This window comes from Hermetia illucens, chromosome 4 (assembly GCF_905115235.1).
Source record: "Hermetia illucens chromosome 4, iHerIll2.2.curated.20191125, whole genome shotgun sequence".
NCBI classification, from domain to species: domain Eukaryota; kingdom Metazoa; phylum Arthropoda; class Insecta; order Diptera; family Stratiomyidae; genus Hermetia; species Hermetia illucens.
Genome location: NC_051852.1, coordinates 36,814,791 through 36,839,709, shown reverse-complemented (window position 1 = coordinate 36,839,709; position 24,919 = coordinate 36,814,791). Strand labels below are relative to the sequence as shown.

The 24,919-nt window shown below is 43.4% G+C and overlaps 1 protein-coding gene across 1 annotated transcript in view; it reads left to right on the top strand.

The window, feature by feature from the left end:
- Positions 1 to 15,954: 15,954 nt before the first annotated feature.
- The window catches only part of LOC119653695 (voltage-dependent calcium channel type A subunit alpha-1), a 399,598-nt gene continuing 390,633 nt past the window's right edge, over positions 15,955 to 24,919 (top strand). Inside the window, exon 1 of the mRNA XM_038058565.1 lies at positions 15,955 to 15,999. Within this exon, the coding sequence (XP_037914493.1) occupies positions 15,998 to 15,999 (2 nt within the window). The 5' untranslated portion in view covers positions 15,955 to 15,997. The remainder of the gene's footprint in view (positions 16,000 to 24,919) is intronic.

Sequence of the window (24,919 nt, the reverse complement as noted above, 5' to 3'; positions counted from 1 at the left end):
CAAGTATGTGATACAGAGTTTCCAATTGATTTTCTATCGCCACAGGAGCCTAGGCGACTAAGGCCTCGAGAGCTCCACTTTGTCGCCAAGAAGTTCGTTGAATTTTGTCCAATCCATTTTCCCAGGATTCCGTCTTTGTATTACAGACTGTTCAGCTGCAATAGTCAGACTGAATTCTAAGTAACGGTGATCCGAGATTGATGCTTCCTCTACCACACGCCAGTCTCCAATCAACTCTAACAACTTCGAACAAGGCAACAAGGCTCTGGGAACCGAATCGTCTCAGTATTGTTGCTACTAACAATTTGGATATCAGAACGCAGGCCCTCGGTCTCGAGGATCTCTCAACGACGAAGATCCTAGTCCTCTTTTTTGATCCAATACCACAGACTGGCCTTGCTGCCTGTAAATACGAACAGGCTCTAGCATGCTGCAGTTTAATTTGACTAGCTCTTATGTTTACAGACATAAATATATCCTAATATGAATACCGCGGCTAACTGAAAAGTGTGCTGCGTTCAGTGTGGATCTCACCGGGGTTACCAGCTTATTCTCAACTTTCGCCGAAAGTTCCGCTTCCCTGTGCGATTTCTCTGGACATCGCCACACTTGGTGGTGTAGCAACGCCCACGTCCTCATTCCAGTGTAGTGTCTTACTCGTTAACAGTTTCTGTACCTCAGTACTTTATTCCAGATGTTTTTGAACTGGAAAATGTTGTGTTGGATAGCATTGCAATAGTCAATTTGTTCCTGGTGTTCCTCAATGCCTCTGGGGCAGGTGGCTTTATCTAGATTTGTAAGTTGGTTGTGCCATGGTGTTGGGGTAAAAGTTTTGTTCGCGTGATGCTGTAAAGGACGCTCCCGTGAACTCCATCTTCGCATTCGTTGAATTCACCAGTTTGATACCCACTTTGTAGGCCCATTTAAGGGTTGGATTTTTTTTGCGCTCTTCGCAAAGACCTAGAATGTCATTGTCAATAATGCCACTTACAATTTCCCATCATAAAGGGTTTATTACAAATCATTGCATAAAGATCCATCAAATACAGTAAAGGACTAATTAATTTGAGTCGCGAAAAGTCCTTACGAAATACAGGCTCAACTCAGTAGCCACAATTATTCTTGGAGGTCAAATCTGCTTCTTCCACTCGTACGGAAATCTAGACAATCGGAGAACTTTCCCAGATAATGGAACAAGGATATGATTGATAGGATTTCAAAAGAGGCATCCGTTTTGAGTTTGACAATTGGAGGGGTATCTGCGTTTTTCTTGTCGTCGTAAAGATTATAGCTAAAATTATCTAGGAACGCGGCTTGATAGATATAAAGCAGGCTGGTTTCTGATCTGGATCCTCCTGCATCCTTCCTGCGTAATCCACCCTACGGATCCACCTGGAATAGTTGACGAAGATGAGATCTTCGTATCACCTGTTTTTTATCGATTTTGAAAAAGTTTTCGACAGGGGGAGCGTATCTGGATTTCTTCACGCTAGTATCAGATGATGCCATAAAATGTCACGTGCTACACCGAAGTAAATTCTCAGTAGATTTTGAGGTTCAAAGCTGCGTCCGCCAGGGTTGCGTCTTTTCAGCCATATTATTTCTTCTTGTTATCGGTGACGATCTTCATGCTACCTTCCCCGGAAGGCGTAGAGGAGTTCATTGGAAGATAATACCTTTCCTCAATCACCTCGACTACACTGATGACATTTGTTTGCTCTCTCATCGGGTCATGGACCTTGACTAAATGGCTCTGGATTCGGAAAGAGAGGCAAGTAGAGTTGAACTGAAAATAAACACCAACAAAACCAAGGTTCTCAGTCTGAGGAGTCCTCGCACTCTCCCTATGTAGGATCCACTTTCGCTGCCCTGTCTAAAATCCGGGAAAATTATCTCGGCGACAAGATTAAGTTGAGACCTTACCGTGCTAGTGTTCTTACTGTGTTGCTATATGAGCGCAGCACATCGAAAGTGGCCAGCATTCCCAGATGAAACCTCCAGGGTGCGTTGGTCTGATATTATTTCAAACGAAGAATTTGACCGGCGCACAGTCCTGGCATCCATACGCAATGTGATCGGAAGGCGTAATTGGAAGTGGATAGGTCATAAATTAACGATGGCGCGTAGTTGTGGTGCAAGCGCTATACCAGGGCATAGCAACTATATATAATTATTTAGCTATTTGTCATCAATTTAAAGAACAACTTTGGAAGTCGCAACATGTCGGTTTCATCACACTCCGCACAGAACCTGCAGGCAGTGTCCTTAGACATCCCTAGCTTCTCTAGGTGATAGTTTAGCCGACAGCGACCAGTAAGAATCCCCACTATGATTCCGAGGTTTTTTTTGATAAGTTTTAAGCAACCCTTTGTGCGCTTGGGATCGTATCCCTAAATAAGCACCCTATACTGCTCCATTCCTATTAGACCCGTCCGGTATAGTTCCCTCAACCGTTCCTCTTCATTTTTTAATGCCAGAGTCATGAACCCATTTCCGATTCCACAGAAGGGTTCTGGCCCATGTAAAACTCCCATCTTGGCTAGTTCCTCCGCTGCCTCATTGCCTTCCAACCCAATATGGTGTGGAACCCGGAGTATCCAGACCATGTCGAACGAGCCCAGCTACTTCAGTCTGTCAAAGCATTCCCATACCTGTTTAGAGTTCACCTGGTTGGACCTAAGAACCTTGATCGCTGCTTGACTGTCGGTGGGAATAGCAATATTGTGCCCCGGTAGTTCCTTTGTAGATTAAAGGAGGCACATCTGTCTGTGGCGTATATTTCCCCCTGGAATATGCTAGTGTGCCTACCAATTGGCTCCAAGTACATTTTTCTTGAACCAATGAAACCATTACCTCCTCTTTTTGCTGTGAGAGGTCCGTCACTGTACCAAGTAATCAGTTGCTCGTTTAAGCCGTATGTCTTCGCCACGCTCTTCCAATTTGCCTTGTTACTCCAACGTTTTTCAAACTTCTTATCAAAGTGAAACCTCGTTATCATGTTATCCCTTGGTATCAGCAATTCGGAATACCGCCTAGAAAAATGTCAATCCTGCCTGGGTTTTCTCCCCGCTTGGGTTCAAATTCAAATTTTTTGGAAGCTTTATGCGGGCTAATTTCCGTTGCTCCCCGCTTTTTTAGCTCCGAAAAAGATGGCTGAGGTCTGTCCTAAGCCTTCTTAAGGGCAATCAAAAAAGGTTGCAGGCTTTTCTTTAGATAGCGCAGGTACGATTTAGCACCAACAAGAAATAGGTTGGCCCCAGGGAACTTTACGCGTCAGTCTATCCTGCAGTACACTGCTTGACCCCTTATAACTTATAATGGAACAAAATATGTTCCGTACGGAAATGTTAAAAAAATAATGTCTTCAGATACCGTGGGCTGGATAACGAATGCGTACGCAGTATTGTACACGTTCCAAACGTAAAAGAGCTCGATTAAACAAAATATATTGCCACCGAGTATCTCCGTATTGGGAGTATCAATGGATAGAGAAAAGTAGCACCTGTTACTTTACAACTCAGATGTCAAAGTCCAAACAAAAGCATCTTCAAACCTATCAAATTCATTAACTGTATTCCTTTCAGCTTCAATGCCTACGGCTATTTATAACACGGTTCTCTCCTATCCAGTAGCCTTCGAAATCGAAGCGAATCAGAAAGGAAAAAGATCCCTACGTTCGATATTTGAACATTTGGGGATTTGCTTCGGAACCGTGGATGATATTAGGGTAGCTTGCACTACGGCAGTGCTTTCACTCACTACATTGATAGCACCAAAGGAAAAAGGATGTAACCAGGAAATGTGTTTCAATTTGGTGCAGTGAATGGGAAAAGCAAGAGAATACAAAGTGCGAATAGAAGCACGGTAGGAGCTGGAAATTGTTCTCGTCCTAGTTTGGATGCTGTGCGAAAATTGTTGAGATTTACTTGTTGATTTTTTCCGTGTTTCATTGATGCATTTAAGGGATTTTTTCGGATTATGATTTAGCCCGGTGGATTAGGGATTTTCGCATGTAGGCTTCCTAGTATGTCGTGTCTGTTGTTGTTTAGATTGGTCTTTGAAGCGACAAGAGTATTTGATATGGATTGTGGTGAATCTACAATGGAGTGGGGTACAGATCTCCACTGACATTGGAATTAGGACTTAATATTTAAAATTCAAAGTCAATCTGAAGAGCTCTTAGCATCTATACAAGGAACAACTTTCCATTAACATATTCAGCTCTCATCCTACAGAAAAAAAAAGAACGATGATGCATTTACAAGCCATAATCAATTATGTCTAAAGTTGAAGCTTTTTACAAATATTTCCCAAGAGGATGTAAAGGGCTCCGAAGATAAGAGGTACGACGACGTCTAACCATTTTTATGCTTCTAAAATGAAACCGTAATCCAAGTGAACACTCTATTCCTCAAAACCTATTATGGTTGGGAGATATATTGTCTTTCACTGCTAACTAAGTTACTAAAAATATTACTTTGGGTGTATTTCACATATCAAAGCCTCTTCAAAACTCAGACCTAAAAATACTGAAACACTGACATCTGCCTTCTGATCCTGATTCATTATTCATATCCTAGGCAGCCAGATCCAAATTCTATCCAAGCCAATCCCTCACTCCAGAAAGGAATAGGGTAAATGTATTCAAAGTATTATTTAAAGTTATGAATGTGTCGGGAAAAAATATCACGACACGAGGAGCTCCATTCTCTGCGCTACTCCCTATATCAATCCATCAATCAAACTGACAAAATTTCCAAGGCGCAAGGATTCACTGAACGGATTATACTTGATAGGACAAGATACTGCGGAACAACTGGAAAAGTTATACTCTCATGAGTCCTGTTTATTATACCTTTTTTCTGCTGGCTGAAAATGATGTTCGGGCATTGGGAGACCTTTTTTCTGTCATATTGTGTAACTTGAGATGGATTTGAATGTGGAGTCAGCAAGGTGTTGGTAAGATGATATTCCTTTAATATGAAGGTCGTATAATATATTTTATTGACATTCATGAGGTTTTGAGGATGGAGGGCTTATAATCTATTACCTTTGGGCTTAAATTCCCTTGAATTTTGTGTGGAAATTAAACCTTATTTCATTATTCGTTTTATATGGCAAAAAGACGACCCGGAAAATTGGAGTTATTGCCGGAAATCCTGAATCTTATTATTGCTAGTCAGTTTTTCCGTTCAGAACCCATCGATCTTTTCATATGTCATAATTTTCATTTTGATCTCCTTCATCAATAAACGAAGTTTGTTTACAACTTTGTTGACATTTGAAAAAGTTTCATTTGTAGAGGAGAAGGGTCAACACGGTGTCCTATGATTTCGCTGGATTTATAAAGCTAAGCAAGTTTCGTGTCAACCGTTTGACGTACCAGCAACCCCCGACCTTGTGATTTCCTTGGTCTTCGATGGTTGAGTTAGCCACGACGAGTTGGCAATCACATTAGGATGCCACGTTTGTCGTTTCTGCGTTTGTTTCTCATCGAGTATATGTATCTTATTTTTAGTTTGATTAAGTTGCAGTGTTTGGAGCACTAGGCTATCCTACCTCGGCTTTCAAAATTGACAGAGGGAATTGTAGTATGACTGGATGCCAGATATCAGTCGACTTATCTACGAATGAGCACCTCAGGAGTAATGATTACGGGCGAGCGCAATGCTAACCACATTGTCTCCTACAGCATATTGTTGTTCTATAATGTATCGTGAAGTGCCCCAACTTGGAGGAAGGAAGTGGAAACCTTCAAAAAATTCAGACCTAGACACGCCAGAGTGTGGAATTTTTACCCAATAAAATCACTTTCGACTCCCCCCGGCATGGTGAAACCACCATAAAGTATTATGTCACAGGGCAGAGTTAGCTCACTTCAGCTATTTCTCCTACCTTTTATGTGCGACGTTCATAACTACGCCTTCCTCACCTCTTCCGCTTTTCGCAGCTTGCCCTAGATTGATGCGATCATTGAGTTGATGACATCCCAATGCTCCTGCGATGTTAGTATTCTTTTCACCACATTTTAAGGTTTCAGTGTTTCACCTAAAGTTTCCTCTAGGTTTATCCTCTCCTCCCTGAATCTCGGACAGTGAAACAATATGTGTTCTGGGTCTGGGGACTCCCTCGCTGTTTGGACAATTGGGCGGATTTTTCAAATTGAACCTGTAGAGGTACTGGCAATATCCTCCATGCCCCGTACAAACTGGGTGAGATTATATTTAATCTCCCCATGTTATCTCCCCGCCATTCTTTCATGGTAGGGATCAGCCTGCGTGTCCACCAGCCCCTTTCCGAGTGGTTGGAATGCCCCTGCAGCCTCATCTGGGATGTTTCTGAAGGCAGAACACACCCTTAGGGTTGTCTTCCTGTAGACGGCACTCAGTTTATGAACTTTACATGATATGCGAAATGCCTTTTCCCAATAGGGATGCCATAAAGCAAGACCGAGCTCACCATCCTGGTAATGGTACTTCCACGTTCGGCATTCTTCTTGCCAGGCCATGCTCGTCGTAGATCCCTTGCTTAAACTTAATTTCGTATCTATCATCACTCCTAAGTATTTAATGGTTGGGTTGGAAATGACGATGTGATCGCCGATTCTAATTCGGGCGTAATTTCGCTTCCGCCGCTTTGTAATGAGGACCGCTTCCATTTTTTCAAGGTAATCCTTGGGTGTCACACCAGAGCGTCCGTTCTTGCAGGTGGCTATCGACAATAGCTACGCGATAGATGGGAACACCAACCATATGGCACATATGGTTCAAATTGGCCGAATTAAATGCATTCTTCACGTCCCAGGGTCACCACCACGAAATATTTGCTGGTGCTAACCCTTCTTTAAAATGCATTTTTGGCCAAACCAGTAAACATTTAACGGCATCAATGATTGACCTGGTTTTATGGAACCCATACTGCCGATCTGAAAGGTTTCCCTGAAACATGAAACATGAGGTCGCTTTCCTGAGTCCTTCGGTTCTTGCTGATATTTCCACCCAGATCTTTTCGGTCGGGGTCAGATTTCGCCTTTTTTACATCTTCACGTAAGGCAAATTGCCTTTACTGGAGATAACGATTGCTTCTGGGTGAATTCGCGCTTTTGCTTTGTTCTTCGCCTTTTTATTAACGAACTTCGGCCATCCACCATTTTCGTTCCCCTTAGATTTCCGTTTGATTGCTGAGGATTGAACTTGGGGCACAGGCTTTTTACTTCCGTGCTTTTAGTTCCATTCTCCACAACTGCTTGCATACTTTTTTTCCTTTTACGCGCCTACTGTTTCCCTAGAAGATCACCGTCTTTCTCCCGGACTTCCTGGAGTGGCAGGTTTCCTTATAATCTCTTTCCTTCTTCTGCGACCTACTATAGAGAGGCTTAATTGCTCTCACCATGTTTTTAATAGGTTGATGCACGTTGTAGTTAGTCAGATTATCCCTTCTAAGCGCATCTTCCACCGTAGGAGAGACAGTGGTATAACGGATACTATAAGGCCTAACTCTGTGAAATTTGAACGAAATCTGTATTAATAACAAAGTTATAGAAGTTGACACTTTTACATTTTATGTAAATTTCGTGCATTCTAACATATCAGTGTGTCAATACCAAGCGCCAGCTTCCGACTTGTTTTCGCTTGTTAACCTGCATTTTTTTTGAATATATCTATCACCCTTCGAGCGAGCGCTTCTTCTCCATTAAACCTATCAACCGAACCGATCTCGAATAGTTTTTCGTTTTCTTTTGTTCTAAATTTAAGGGAGTTACAATGTAATAATAACAATCGTTGGCGTAACAATCCATGTTGGATCAGGGCCTTGAAGTATGTTGGAGCACTTCATTCAAGACCGTAATGGTGTGCTACAGTACACTGTAGGAGGCAATGAGCATTGCGCTCGCCCGAGATTATTACCTTGATTTGACTCAGGTACTCAGCTGAGTCGGCTGGTATCCGACGTCAAATCACGATACAAATCCCACTGCCACCAGTGAGATTTAAACCGCGACCTTCCGTATGATAGCATTGTGTTCTAACCACTCAGCTATCCGGACATAATGTAGGAGATCTCAAATCGCGAACCAACGCAGCAAACCCATCGACGTCGAAGTTCAAGACAGTCTTAGATAGTGAGTTTTCATCAGCATGGATTACATGGTCATACTATTGAAGATGTGTCTCCCTCTCTATTTCTCCACGATGGATGCAAATCCTTATCGACCGCAGACGTCCTCGTCTCGGTCGTGATCATAACGTGTTAACCACTGATCTTAAGCAACGTCTTCGACTCCATTACGTGTAGCTTCCGTTCATTGCCTTTAGTAGGCAGCCAGCACATAGAACCATTGATGACGACAGGTCGAATGACGCGTCGACCCAACTACCCAACGACTACCCAACAACCGTTTCACACATTACTTCGGGCAAGTTCTCCTGTTCTTCCGGCTTAGAGGCCTTCAACTCATGGAATTCCTTTCAGCAACGAGAGGAAAGAGCAGGAAAGGAGTTAATAGTTCAAGGAATCTTTTGCCATCGAATCCCTCCACCTGACGAGCTCTATCTTCTTTGCAACCAGTTGAGAACGAACGTAATGTGCAACATGACACAATCTGCCTGCGTTTCTCAATATCTCTCTGATAAGGAACTCCCTTATGTCTACTAAAAGTTATTGACGAATCCCATCCCACTTTCCATAAGAGAAGAAAATGTTATCGACGTCAGAACAAACGGTCAGGGGATCGTGCCTTCCCAATTTTTTGCAGTTAAGACTAAAAATCTCTATGCCCACTTAGAAGTTGACTAAAGAAATAATCAATCTCCACTTAACCACGGACTTAAATTGCTGATGATCAGCGCAGTGCTTCTGCCTCTTGACTCATTTATCCAAGATTACTGCCACTCAGTTAGCGTACGTGGCCGTCCTACACAAGCAACCAGCTCTCTTGAGTCTTCTGCCTTCCGCATGTACATATCTGGTTTTACGTTTCTCGGTAAAGGAGAGGGCGGACGGGGGTTACTCCTGAAATCACTATCATAGTCGCTGCTGAGCCAGCGCAATCGGCCAACCCCTTTTTAGAGTAGGAGGTACACAAAAAAGGAGGAAAAAATGGTAGACCAGTTACTGTCGCGTTATTTAGCACTTTCAAGCGATGCAATTATGTGAGCCTTGATAAAATAATTCTTCTTCTGTTATTAGAGAGAATCCTCGCACTAAGCCTCTATTTCGTTCAGCTTTTTTAAAAAAAAAGTGCTTATATCCAAAGGTAACGACAAATGAAAACTAACCGCCTCCATGTGGCTACCTCCAAGAAAGATAAGCCTAGTGAACAAGGTGTTTGATTTTGACAAATGATCAAGAAGCGATGTTGATGCAACAGTTTGCCTTTTTAAAATCTTCTTCGGATAGAAAATGAACTATGATTATCCTGATGTACCTTTAGAGGCAAAAATGAATTTGCTCTGATAGGGCTTTACAAGAGAGAGCCATTAATTGCAATGTAAACATTTTGTCTTGCTCTACACGGAGTGCTTGATCAAAGGGTTCATCCAGTACTAGTGGAAGGTGCCCAGTGTCGAAGAGGAACCACCGCTTCCACGAAGCACTAAAAGTGCCTAAAGCAATCAAAGAGAGATTCCGGTCTTGTCAACAAATCAGTACGCGGCGATGCGAATAGAAAATACTAGTTATCGTCCCGAGGACCGTGTCCTCGTCAATTTGAACTTGATTTACTTTTGCTGACAAAGCTATTGCATTCTCTACAGAAAGTTGCCAGGCGTGTCATGAGCTAAATCGGCCCTGCTATTAAGGAAGATTGTCACCATTGCCACAATTGGCGGCATTTTCTGACGATTCCCTGTAATGCGAACCCGCTCAGGAAATGAGGACAAGGAGCTTCCACGTGTGATCCGTCATACACGGTTTTAGGTTGAAAACGAAACTCTGTAGATAGTAGAGCGCTATCTGGAAATTGATCCATAGCATACAAAAGGCGTCCGCGAGAGAAAATGCTAAATGGTCGATGATGATCGTGAAAGCGCGTGAACAGCGTCGAGCATAGAATAATTATCAGCAGAGGAAGCTGCTTTATAAGTCTTATCTGCGTCTCATCAGCTCACCCGCCCAATGTCGGGTCCTGGGCCCGGATGGTATCTGAGCGATTAAGCTGCCATCCTAAATGCATGTCCACGAAGAAGTGAAGGTTGTCCTACAGAAAGCCGAATTCGGAAATTTATTTCTTGCAGCCGAAAGTGACAACTGCAACAAGGTATTCAGGGACCACCCTACGAAAAAACGAATTAACAGAACCTATGTATCATGTGAAGTGTTCACCACGTTTCTGGCGAGAAAACTGTTTTCCCAGGCATCCATTTCGAGGAAAGTGTCGATTCGTGCTGATGCTCCGAAGGTTAAATCCGCTAAATAAGGTCCTTGTACATAAAACTACTGAGATCTGTCGATTAGCGTTTCCGGGAACTGCGAAGTGATAGATGAGAAAACCATTTCATCCACCAACTTAATATGGAGAGAGTGTAGCGGTAGTGTACTATACCAAACGAAGGAACACGAGAACGTGACGGCGCTAACGCGTATCATAATCGCCTCGGCCCAAGTGCTCCGCAGCAGAAATCACGGAACCAATCATAGAGTGAGATCCTCAGCTACAACCCAAGGATACACGCCATAGTTGCCAAACGCAGGTAACGCTGCATTAGGTAAGAAACCAAAGGCTACTGGAGGCATCCTGGAAGCGTATTCGAGGAGTTACTCTGCAGTATTATTAGGTGAAATTATTTAAGTACATTTTATCTATTACTAATGAGTGCAAAACATTGAATAACGGGTATTCAACACCTCGAAAATGTACTGAACTGTACTTGGGGACTTTGTAAAATGGTTAAGGTAAATACACGACTAAGTTGCAGGATTGTGGCTTGGGTGGGACCCCTTTAGCTAGGTGGTTGTGGGTTATTTTAAATAAACTTATATTATATCCGCGTGTTCTTTAGAAATGTCTCTCTTATGTCGATCTCTTTAATTACTCCTATAACATTTCGTTGTCGAGTCAGGCCAGTGTACTGAGCTCTACTGTATCATTGTGGACGGGATACAGCAAAGCATGGCGTGTTGTTTTTTATTTTTTATAACTACCCGAAAGGTACCCCATGGAAAGTTATCCGGGACCTAAGTAGTTGTAGCGGAAGTCCCATCCATAGGCGACCGAATCTCTAACTCGCGCTGATTATTACCTACTTTTGTTAACAATCGTTTCGTTCTGAAAAAATGGTTAGACGGAGGGGTTCATTGTGGCCTAATTAAAATAGACTCTTCACTTCTGTGAAGAACCCGGGGACACAACCGCTCTATTCTCCTGCACACTACTCTTAAGACCGCAGCTTGGTTGGTAAATCCTGACTGCCATATTGTATTCGAGACCAAGCTATGACATGGCTTCCCATAAACTTCAACCACTTTTGGAGCTAGGACATATCGGGGTAGAAGCGACAATTCTTTAATTACTTGCGTCGAAATCTGTGATCCTACCATTACGATCGGGACGGTCAGTGTGTCCTATTAGTTTACTAGGAAGTTCATCATTCCTGCACAATATTCGCGGCCGCGTGGACTTCGAGGATCCTTCACCTCATCAAAATCTTCTGGTAATCACCAGTGTATAATCTACCAACGAAAGGCAGGGTTTTCCTAATGATCGGAGTTTGGCGGAACTTATCACGTTTAGAAAATTCAAAGAGGCTTGAGTCGACCATCGGGACCGAACCAGTTTAGAAGTAACTTACTTCTATTATCTGTAGTCCAGCAGCATTTGATACCTGGTACCCTTTTCATGGAGAATATTCAGAAAATTATAAAAAGAACGACGAAACAACAGACAAGGAGGAAGAACTGGGTGCGTTTGGGAGCACAAAAATGCGTCATTCACCGCAGCGATCAGTGAAAGAGGCAACGAGGGCTGATATACCGGATGAGACACCGGGGCGCCCAAATAAAGAAGAAGCCTCATCAAGTGGCGCGACTGACCGTGCGGAGATGGCAACTCCATTACCTTGCAGTGCCCCTGTTTTGGAAGTAAGCTCAGTGAGAAACGCTAGTCCTGAGCAGATGGATTTGGACACAAATCGAGTGGTAGTGCATTCGACCGTCCTCGCTAGAACCGAAGAGGAAAGGCTCATCAGAAAGTGCGCAGCAGTGGTGAAACGTATGCGGTCGGCAACGTTCCTTCAGAGAAACGTCAACAAAGGCGCCAAAAACGGGCTGATGGAACTGGAGGAACTACGGGATCGCATTTCCTTTTATAGACGCACGTGGAGAGCAGCGGAAGACGATTGTAGAGCAGAAACAGTCGCACTCCCCGCTGAGAATGCTGCTTGCGTCAAACGGACCGCAGATAGCCCTCTGCAAAGTGAACAGGGGAAAAGGCGGAAAGAGGACGACGTGCCTGAAGGAGACTTTATCGAAGTAGTCTCCAAGGCCCAAAAAAAGAAGGCGAAAAAGGATAAAAAGAAACAACGGACTCCGTCGCCACAGACACGTCTGTCCAAAACAAGGAGGCTGCCAACCCAAAGCCAGTAGCGGAAAAAACGAGGAAACGAAGAAGGACTAGACCGTCGGCTCTGCTCATTAAGCCGACGGAAGGCAAGACATTTGCGGACGTCCTTAGTGAAATCCGCTACAGGATGAAACCCGAGGAGAACGGAGCAGAGGTGTCTTCGATACGGAAAACGAGGAGTGGTGGAGTTCTCGTCGAACTCGGCCCAAAGACGACCAGCAAAAGCACGTTCTGCGAAGCGGTCAAGGGGCTATTGGGGGAAAAGGCTCTTGTTTCCAGCCTAGAACCCATGTGCTCTCTAGAAATACGGGATCTTGACTGCCTCACAGAAAAGGTCGAAGCAGAGGAGGCGCTAAAGCGTGAATGCCCAGAGGTAACCAATGCCCGGGTAGGTATTACCTCTGTAAATGCTCGAGGCCAAAAACTTGCCGTGGTGGATGTCCCCGAGCAATATGCGAGGAAACTCCTTAACAGCTGGAGAATCAAAATCGGATGGGTAGTATGCAGGGTACGAATGCGGATAGTCCCCACCAAGTGCTACAGGTGTCTGGACTATGGACACACGTCAGCAGTTTGCAAGGGTCCGGACAGGAGGACAGCATGCCGGAGATGCAGCCAAGCGGGTCATCAAGCGAAGACTTGCAAGGAAAGCGAGAGTTGTGTTCTCTGCAGGGATCGTGGCGCGTCTGGCGAAAGCGTCGCACACACTGCGGGCTCGGGACGGTGTCCAATCTTCAGGGCGGAATTGGAGAGGACTAGGGTGCGAACGCCATGATCCGCATTTTGCAAATTAACATGCACCGGAGTGCAACCGCTCACCAGTTGCTAGCACAGTTCGCTGCGGAAGTAAATGCTGATCTAGTGCTGATTAGCGAGCAATACCGAAACAAGGACCCGTCCTCATGGTATCTCGACTTATCGGGCACCGCTGCCATCTGGGTTCGGGACGACGTTCGACTTCGTGTTCTTTCCGAAGGCCGGGAGGACGGACTTGTCTGGATCCGGTGTTTAGGGATAACGTTTTTTAGCGTTTACCTGACGCCGAATGAGTCGATTCCGGACTTTCAGCGCCGGCTTGATACTCTGGAGGACGCCGTTTCGAGCACGGAGGGACGAATCCTGGTTGGCGGTGATTTTAATGCCAGGGCTCTTGAATGGAGCATGCCTCAATCAGACTCCAGAGGGAAACGGATTCTGGAAATGGCGGCGAGAACCGGGTTCGTAATTTTAAACACCGGATCCACGCCAACGTTTCGGCGCCCAGGTTGTGAAGGAAGCATTCCCGACATCACTTTTGCGTCGGAATCTCTGGCATCATCGGTGGATGGGTGGCGAGTCCTAGAAGACTTCTCGGCAACTGATCATCAGTACATTGCGTTCGAAGTGTTTGACGCTACTTGCCGGCGAGCACCAACACGACGTTCCCCCTGCGTGTGGAATGTCGCGAAGGTGAACATCGGAAGGTTCGTCGAAGCTCTTGGAGCAGGTAGGGCCGCGCTGGGGGCACTCCGGGGGGTGATGGTGTCGCAGTTGACACCGTCGTAAATTCAGTGATGAATCTGATAACGACGGCGTGTGAGGCTTCCATGCCCTGGAGAGGCCCCACGCGCGACAAGCCTTCTATGTACTGGTGGACGGCGGAAATTGTCGACCTACGGAAGGAGTGTCATAAGCTCCGCCGTTTGGCACAACGTTTGTACGCCAACGGGGAAGCATGTGCCATAAAGGCACAATATAGATCAGCAAAAAGGAGACTCCGCAGCGCTATAAATAAAAGCAAAGCTCGCAGCTGGCAAAATCTTGTTAATGAGGTGAATGATAACCCGTGGGGACTTGGCTATAAGCTTGTCACTCGGAAAATCGGGGCTCTGCGGAAGCCCTGCATATTGAGCACCGACCAGATGGACCGCATTGTGCGGGCATTGTTCCCCAGACACCCTGTACGGGTTGATGTAAACAGCGCGGAAAGCGTCGTGGATTGCCCCCTTTCCACAATGGGAGAACTCGAAGAGGCGGTTCTCACTATGAAAAACAGGAAGGCGCCAGGTCCTGATGGCATCCCGGCGGAAGTTTACAAACTGGTGTTCCGCCAACGGCCAGAATTGCTGCTCGAAGCGTTCAACGCGTTCTTGAAGGAGAGCATTTTTCCTTGTCGCTGGAAAGTGGCCAGACTCGCGTTGATCAGTAAGGGTAAAGGAGACCCGGAGCTCCCGTCTGCATACCGACCGCTGTGTATGCTTGACACGGCCGGAAAAGTGCTCGAGAAGCTCATCAGGGGTAGTATTGGCCCCCCACATGAGGATGGACGATTCCGTAGCCTACACAACGACGAAATCTATGAGCGATACCATGACCGCCCGGGTGTGGATATAATCCGGCTCAATACTCACTTAGTCCGTATGGATGAGGATGATCCTACCCGGAAAGTCTAGAAGGACAATATCTATGGTAGTAAAAGAAGACGAGGCAGACCCTGCCTAAGATGGAGCGATGGCGTAGGCTAGGATTCCAGACAGCTTTTAGGGATATCGAATTGGTGAACCTCGGCGTAAAGCCGGGATGTCTGGAGTTCTTTATTAAGGCAGGCCTAGACCGGATACCGGTTGTTGCGCCGTTGATGATGATGATGAAATCTGAATCACTAAATATGATGAATACATCCGAAACTTTTTTAAGTGACATCATAATAACCATATAGAGGAAACCGTAATAACTAACATTATGTAAGGCTTAACCCACCTCACCCATTAACATTACTTCTTAGCAATGACATATACTTATTTATTTTTGCTGTGAACTGTTTTCGATTTTATTAGCTATTCAAAACTGGGAAGCCAGTATTTTAATCATCAATTTCAAATGCATTCGTTGCCATTCTATAAAACATAACCCTCCAATTGCACAAAATATTACATGAGCTCGTGTGCAGTACCAATAAATAACAATGAATAGAGCCATCAGTTATTGGTGATTTCACTGAAAATTTAATATCATTTGGTTCCAATATCCAGTTCGCTATCAAACATCATTCATGTATGTATTAAAATATCAATATTCCCATTAAATTTTCAATCATGTTCGCTAATAATAATGCCTGTAGAGCTTTCTCCTTTCTGACTGCAATTAAAAGATAATTAAAATCCTTCCAATTTTCCATAAAAACTCTTTTTAATTCTGTTCCTACTTTAATTGTCAATGAATCCTTTTATTTGTTTCAGAATGCTGGGGGGCGTAGCTGGTCGACACATGTCGAACCGTCGAAGAGGATCTTCACCTATGGTACGGCTTACAGGTAGCACAATGGCCGGTGGACCAGATGGTGAAGGAGGTGGTGGACTAGTTGCTCCAAAAATTCCGCCCCGAAGACGGCGGGCCGTTACAACAAGTGACCATAAAAGCTGTGCCCTTATACAAACGAGACTGAAACTAGGAGATATTATGTAAGTAATAAAGTTTGTTTGATATACCATAAAGTTCCCTCCTATAAATTGAATAATTTTTGGTTTAGATGTAGAATTAAGCTCTGAGGATAGCTTCCATACCCACTGAAATCTTTAAGTTTTTCACCCTGGGAACATAGTAAGCGCCGGAATCAAGTTGGATAAGCTTTTATTGAATATCAACCCCAATCATCGTTGCTTTTACGACAAGGGAGCTTGAACTTTTATCAAACTTTCACAACCCAATATTTCAGACTCTCTTCCTGGTGTAAACGCTTCTAAATCGTGGACACATCAAGCTCCATGAGAAATAACAAGACGACAAAGTATTCTACCAATGGTGAAAAGCTAGAAGGACAATGAATTTTGAATTGAATGAATTTTGAATATATTCCTGATATTAGAGTTGACCGCTTATTCCACCGAATACAGCTATGTCAGTTGTTAGTATTTCGCAGATATTAGCTATGATAATTCCATAAACACAAAGTGCCTTGCAGATATTATTTCTGAATCTTATCGACTTAAACATCCTTTTTTGTACGGCATCTTGGCGTTCCCTTCGCTCTTGGTTGAGATGCTGAGTTCTTTTCATGGACTGGGTCTTACAACAGTTGCCCAATTGTTATCAAATTTTTTCTTTGGACACCAGACTAGGTGCTTCTAGTTTTTCGGGACGCTGTTTAGATCATCAGGGTTCAATTTAAGCTTGCGAATGTGCACACGATGACTTTTATGTCCTGTGAAATGTTTTTTCCTCGTTTTTGATGGCAGCGGTTAACCTCATATATCTCTCTTTTTAGATAGTGGCTTTCTATTATATATCTTCGTAATTTCAGCTATCGAAGTGTTAACCACCATAATACGAGAGTCCTGGTGGGCTATTCTTCATAGACCGGAGAGTGGTTTTGCGCGTTGCTTACGCTAGTTAGTGCCATTTTCCAAACGGAATGGAAGTGTCAGTTAACCACACTCTAGCCACACTTTTACAGCACGGATTATTTTGCATAAGGGTAACTTACAACCCACTTGATGCTTTGTAGTTACAACTAGGGCTATATCTTCGGGGAAAACCACCCCTTTAGGACCGTAAGATTCGGTACATTACAGCGAGAGAGACGATTTGTCCAAGTGTTGTTCTCTCCAAAAAATATTGACAACAGCAGCGAGCGAAAACCAATTGCTGCTAGGAACTTTGTAATTAGGTTCCATTTCTCCTAATTAAATAGATTGCTTAACTGTATTTAGTTGCACTTCAGTAAAATCGCATAACACTCACATTAAATGAATTTTCAAATTTGAATTTCAAAATTTGTTTTGGCTGAAATTCACGCAGTCTAATCAATTAGGGGTAAATGTGCTACATTTAATGTACTATTTACGGTCGCCAAAGTGATCAATGGTTTATCTTACTTTGGTGAAACCATTTTGCCGATCTGAAGGATATCACCGGGCCATCAAAATGCGTAATCTTCTTCTTCTATGATATAAAAATGGAAGTGGTTGGAATGCATATTCGTTTGTAATAGATGGAGTTCGAAGCCGTTCAATCGATCAACATGAAAATTAATATGTACAGGGTGCGGCAGCATAACTTCCTTTTTTAAAATGCACGCCACTCAGTTAGTTGATGTCATAGCGGAGTTTTGTCCCGACACGGTTCAGTCGCTATCATGCGTTGGAATAGTGAGGAGCGTGTCTTTGCCGTTGAGGTTTACTTTTCAAGCGGATGTTCGGTTATTGCAACACAGCGTGCATTTCGGAATCGCTTTAATTGAGCTCCGTTGGCTCCCGTCCCAGGCCACAAATCAATTGTTACATGGGTCACTACATTCAGACAAACTTCAAGTACGACAAAAGGAAGAATTGGAGTCCCTCGGCCCGTTAGATCACCTGAGAACATTGAGGCAGTGAAAGCGTCAATGTTGCGATCGCCACGGCGTTCTGCGCGCAAACACGCATCTGCCCTTGGACTATCCGATCGTTCTGTGAGAAGAATTCTTCGTGATGATCTTCATTTTCATCCCTACAAGATGGCGATAGTGCAGGAACTTTCAGAACGTGACTTCAATTTTCGGATGATCGCGTCTGAGATTCTTGTTTTTTTTAGCGATGAAGCCCATTTTCATTTGTGTGAGTCGGTTAACAAACAAAACATGCGCTACTGGGCTGACACCAACCCTCGAGAATTGCATCAAAAGCCTTTGCATTCACCCAAAGTCACAGTGTGGTGTGCAATTTCCTCAGCTGGAATTATTGGTCCCTGGTTTTTTGAGGAAAATGAGGTTACAGTGACAGTGAATTCGGACCGGTATGTAAACATGCTACAGAATTTTTTTTCCCATGGCTAGAAAATTTGGATTTGGTTCCAACAAGATGGTGCAACAGCACAGACTTCAAGAGCATCGATGGCTGTTTTGAGGGAACACTTTCCAGAGCGCCTTATCTCAATTAGAGGCGATTTGGAATGGTCGGCACGCTCTCCCGATCTGTCCCCTTGTGATTTTTTTCTATGGGGTTTTTTGAAATCCCGTGTTTATGTGAACCGTCCAAGAACCCTACAAGATTTGAAGACCAACATCCAAGAAGAAATTGCCAACATAACACCTGCTATGCTAACAAGAGTCATGACAAACGCCAGAAATCGGTTTACGCAATGTATGGAGAATGGGGGACGTCACCTAACAGATTTGATCTTCAAAACAATGTAAATAAAAACTTTAGACATGTACCTACATTATAAAAAATAAATAAATATTTTGCGATGCATACAATAGTTTTTATTGAGTTTTGAAAAAAGGAAGTTATGCTGCTGCACCCTGTATATGCATAGCATCCACGTTGTTGCAGTTCGAGAGTAGATAACGCAGCGACAGATCAACTTCACACCGTTCGCTTGTTCGAAATGAAAATTAATAAAGGTAAAATTGTTAACTCCATTCTAGTACGGGCAAGAAGCTTATGCAGAGGGGGAGGGGCGCTTGCCCTTCAGTCCTGATAAAAGCTCATGGTGATCACCCCCTCTTCCTAAAAAGCCATGGGCCTTTAAGGCGAGTTCTTGTTATGTCGTCATGGTAATGTTTTAATTTTCAACTCTATTGCGTTAAGGAGAAAGGATGGAGGAATATGAAAGGGGAAGGGGAAGTTCCCCTCTCTAACTCCGTAAAAAAATTGCGATAGCCATCCCCGCCACGACAAAATAGTAGGTTTTAACTTTGAATCTCATTCTCCCAGTTAGAAAAGAGAGTATAAATGGAGATGCAGGACACCTTCTCTCTCAAAGCCAGTTGAAAAATTATAACGGTCACTTCCTCTTAAAAAGTTAAGGTTAAAAAAGTTTGATTTATCAGCCACAACCCCGCGGAGAGGTGGCATAAGGGGCATACAGCATCTTGAGTACATATGTAATTTCAAGTTGAACTAAAATAATTAAGATTGCTGGGTTAGTTTTTTTCTATCCGCCATATTATTTTGCGCCGAAGTCCACCAATTTCATATCCCTGAAAGCTGCCTGTCGTCCTGGCCTACACCATTGCTCCATCTCAGGTAGAGCCTGCCTTCTTTTCTTCTCCTACCGTTGATATTACCCTCATAGACTTTCCGGGCTGGATCATCCTCTTCCATACGAATTAAGTCATCCGCCCACCGCAACCTATTGAGCTGGACTTTATCCATAACTTGACGGTCATCGTATCGCTCATAGATTCTGTCGTTATGTGGACTATGAAATCGTCCATCCTTAGGGGGCCAAAAATTCTTTGGAGGATTCTTTTCTCGAACGCGGCCAAGAGTTCGTAATTTTTCTTGCTAAGAACCCAGGTCTCCGAGGAATACATACTGTTGGTGTTGGTTCAGCAGGCGTTTCCCAGGTTTTATGCTCCATCGTGAGCACAAATCCACGTTTCGCCCTGGGACCTATACTACCCTTTGAGCGTATAACATACTCTCTCTCTCTCTCTCTTTTTATCACTTTATAAATCTTGTATAGCTCCTCGAAAATCTTGTATAGCTCAGCTAGGAGGATATTTCCTCCGTATTGGGGCTTTGTCTTTCATGAACCTTGGATTGATCCTTGTACATATTTCATCACCTTTCACGGTATGTTTAATTTCCCCAAGACTTATATTTCGATGTCCTTGGTATCAGGGGAACCTGCTCACTCGACGGTGTGAGGTCAACCTTTCACTTTAGTCGACAAGCGATCTGCCTTTGTTGCTTCCTTCGTCACTTTCAGTATATTGTTTTGACATTTGGTGCCATGGTGCCACTTCCACCCCCCATTTGCCTGTAGTTGAAAACCTCGACTGCTGTGGGCTCTCTTGCTTCTCAAAAGTCACCACACCATGTCTTTTGAACCCCTACTTCGTAAGTTTATTTTTCTTCCCGATTTTAATTCTAATCCCTAAATCTACGCGTGGTTTCATGAGTGTCTATTTTCCCAGCACAACCCGTGATTTCAAAGTTTTCGCCGGGGAACTAATCCAAAGACACAATGACAATCGTCGTCCTGAAATATCCACCACAGAAGAAAGAGTTTAGATTTTGCAGGAAGACTGCTCGAAAAAAAATCTCGGAGGTCTCAGTTGGTTCGTAGCACTATACAACTATGATGCTCTCCACACTGGACCGCGGTCTTGCAGTGAAAATCTCGTTTAAAACCAATTCCTCATCAACTCCGTGTTTACTCTCGTCGGCAAGAGAAAATCTCAGGACGCTGAATCACATTTTTATTATATTTATAAAGGAGAAACTCTTAGCTTTTGACAAGTCAATATACCCTTAACAATTGTCTAGAGTAAATTGAATAGATGGATCCATTCTTTAACCCATTTCGCGTCCCTCGGGTTTCGGCCAGGAACGGGCATGTAAACGTAAAATCTAAATTCTTTTCTGCACTCTAGTGGCTTCCAAATATTAGAGTGGGACTCATGTTTTCACGGAATATATTTTTGGAAGATTTTGTATCGCCTGAATACAGAAAAATAGGCTCTTTGCTATTTAAAATCCAGGAAGTAACAAATGTCACCCTTATTTTTGCGCGGATCACACCTAAACAGCCTAATTTAATCGTCACTACCGCCTCATCTACATCCTAGAGAGAAACTAGATGACTGGGGATTAAAATCAGATCGTGATGTTTGATTTAAGCTCATCAATATGGTTGCCATTTATCCCTTGGTGGGGTATAACATGTCAACCACAGCTACGCCCCATCGTTCGTGAAATGCGTTGCAGCTCCCCCCAGGACTTCCCAAAATTCCCGTACTCCTCCTCTACTATCCTGTGCCAAGCGTTCTTGGGGCGACCCTGCATGGCGTAAGCAGCAAGGGAATTATCGTCCCTCTCTAATGTGTGACATATCCATAGCTACTTCCGCTTTCCGATCACATCGCATATGGGTGATAGGCCCATGTATCGCGCAAGTTTTTTGTTTGAAATAGTATCACGCAGGCAGGTGTTAACGAAGGCTTCAATCTTTGAACAACAGTGATGATCATTTTTCTTGTGCCACTGTCATGTAGCGATACAGAAAGAACACTATCGTAGAACAGTCTCAACTTGGACTCGGTGTTGAGATAATTGAATTAGATCTAGCGCTGTTAATGCTTCAGGCAACAGATCGTCGCCTCCGTCGAGATTATCGGATATACATAGTTTACCTTCAGAAGTCACTTTTGAATCTATCATCAGCTAGCTTTTAGAGAAAGCCTTCCAGACTGTAGTTTAGCATTTTCCTTAACTGAGTTTAGATCATTACAATCCGATGCCATAATGAAATCTTCTTCTTTAGCCTCTGTCCAGTTCAGCGTCGGGATCGGCTCATCTAGATCGAATTCACTTCCCTTTTCTTGGTCATAGAGGGGATTAGCCCGGGCTCATCAAACTGTTACTTTTTTATTTGCGTCTCTAAATTTTTTTATTAATTTGCCTTGATAGCGAAGCCTTACTCGTAATATGGTTGCCCTTGACCTTGTTTCGGAGACCACGTACCTCCTTCCCGAAACAGTTATATCCGGGGGAAAAATAAAAATATTTACAGGATAAGGAAAGACACCTAGTTTTTTTCTCAACTTATATACCAACTGTAAAAAACAAAAACATGGACATTAACTTCAACTTAGAGATATCTTAATAAAACCTTTCAGTAATGTTTCATGATTTCCAATGAAGAACTTTGAAAACTATATTCGTATTATTATTATTCTGTTAAGGGAAAGTCGCACCGCGTCCTTGAAGAACTATTGTGCCCCTTTTACTGGTTATAGTGTACCTATTGATCATAGTATCTCAAGCAGGCCTGTAACCGTTAGGAACTTTAGTATTTTCCCCACTTCCAGATGTTTCAGCTTTGCATCTGGTATTAAGTGTTCTCCCAGATGTATCGACCTACTTTGCACAAGTGCCGGAAACTGTCCCAGGACGTGTATAGAGGTTTCGTCCTCCTCCTCACAAAACCTGCAGGCAGTGTCTGTAGATATCCCTAGCTTCCGTAGGTGATAGTTCGGCCGACAATGACTAGTGAGAATTCCCACTATGATTCGGAGGTTCTTTTTGGTGAGGTTTAAGCAATCCCTTGTATGCATGGGTTTGTATTCCCCAATAAGCACCCTGGACTGCTCCATCCCTGGTAGGCCCGCGCAATATAGTTCCCTCAACCGTTTCTCTTCGTTTCTTAGATTCATACCCATGAAACCGCTTTCCATTCCACAGAAGGGTTCTAGCCCGTGTAAAGGTATACCTGCTCCCTTCTTGGCTAGTTCATCCGCTGCCTCGTGGCCTTCCAACCCAGTATGGCCTGGAACCCGAAGTATCCAGACCTTGTTGGACGAGCCGAGTGTGAATACACTCTCAAGGCATTCCCATACCAGTTTAGAGTTCACCTGGTTGGACCTAAGTGCCTTGATCGCTGCTTGGCTATCGGTGAGAATAGTTATGTTCTGCCCCCTGTAGTTCCTTTGTAGATTAAAGGAGGCACATTTGTCTATGGCGTATATTTCCGCCTGGAATATGCTAGTGTACCTGCCCATTGGCTCAAAGTACATTTTCCTTGAACCAATGATACCGGCACCCGCTCCCTCTGCTGTGAGGTATCCGTCAGTGTACCAAGTAATCAGTTGCTGGTTTAAGCCGTATGTCGCAGCCACGCTCTCCCAGTTTGCCTTGTTACTCCAACGTGTTTCAAACTTCTTATCGAAGTGAAACCTCGTTGTCATGTTGTCCCTCGGTATCTATATATTCGTAACTTTGTATTAAATGTCCATTAACAAATTTTTACAGATAGTATTGGCGCAAATGATGCTTTATTCCTATTCCAGCTTTCCTCGTTAAAATATTGTTATCAATTAGTTAATAGTCTCGTCTATAGGAGTTGAAGAGTATTTTTCCGCTCTCCCCGCATCTGTGGAAGGGATTGAGGCAGAATTAACTTTTCTTTGAATCTCAAGTGTAATATTTAGCTGATTTTTTTGAATATTTGGGACCATCTAAAACTACAACTATCTCAACACTAATATTATGTTGAGGCTACCCCACGCCTGAATATGCGCATAGAGGCATAGAGTTACCTCGAAGCGAAAAGCTTTAAACAACTTGATGAAAGTCTGATGAAATGTCTGTTACGTTCCATCAGAGTATTCAGGTCACGCGGTCGTGGTAAAAGAAAATCTTACAAATGAAGGACGGCATTAAGTCTTGATCACATATTAAGAAAGAGCGAAAGGTCCATCCCAAGTTATACCATTTAATGGTACCCACTATCCTAAAGTAGCCGACGAGTAAATAGCCTTAGAACTATGTGGCAGAGTAGAGGAAACGTGTAAGCTACTCGGAAAGCTGTGTGGGGAGCTGATAGACGCTGCGGTAGTAATGGCACGTATGTGTAGTTAATTCCACATTAGCACGCATGATACCTACACCATAGTTTCCGTGAGAATTAATTGGGTAAAAAATAAAACCAAATAACTGAGTAGTTCTCACTATTTAACGCCATCTTCATTTTCACCTAAGCCGGCATGTGAAAAACAGAATTGTCGTTGGAACAAACACAAAGAAAAGCATCAGAAACTCTCCAAAGCAAGAGTAATTGTCCCGTCCTCTCTCGGTAGGTTATGTTTATCATTATGGTTCAATAACCAGCATGCCTTAGTAAAGAACTCCAAACACCCTGGTTTCACGACAAGTTTTACCAATCCGAGATCAGAAGCAAATCCCGCTATGTCTTTTTTTCCCAAATTTAGCTTTCCGGGCTGAATTAACATAAGCCACCGCCCGATTTTATCCACAACCAGACAGTCATGATACCGCTAAGAAATCGTCCATTCACCTGTGATAAAGGAGACATTTTTAGAAGGATCATCTCGACTTCCCAGCACCTAGACCGCCAAACTCATACGCTATTTCAAAGATCTAATTCTCCTCTACACGACTGATCACCAATTAAGCTTCATTTCTTGAAATTCTCAATATCAACGGAGATATGGGCGTTTAAAGTTTCTCAAAAGATTCCTCCACTTTCAGGCCATTTTTCCTGCACCTAGACCCCCCAACCCATATACAATGGCAATCTAATTGTTTTCTACACAAGTGATGGGGTAACAAGAACAAATTTGAAATGAAATGAGATCCATTCCCAGAAGCAATCATACAACAAAATCCACAAAAATGCAATATGATGCCTTTCTTTGAAATTCGTGACTGAAAATACAGACCATTCCTGCGTGTTCCTTTTTTCTAGGAATACAACCCTTTTTAGTCATACAAATAACGATATAGTGCTCAGTGATGAAATGTTTAATGGAAATCCTACTATTATTTACATAAAACAATAGCAAACGAAAGTTCTGCTTTTTGCGGTATTTCAAAACTTTAGTGGGTTGTTTTACATATTGAAGCCCGACATACCCGGTGAAAGTAGTGTTGC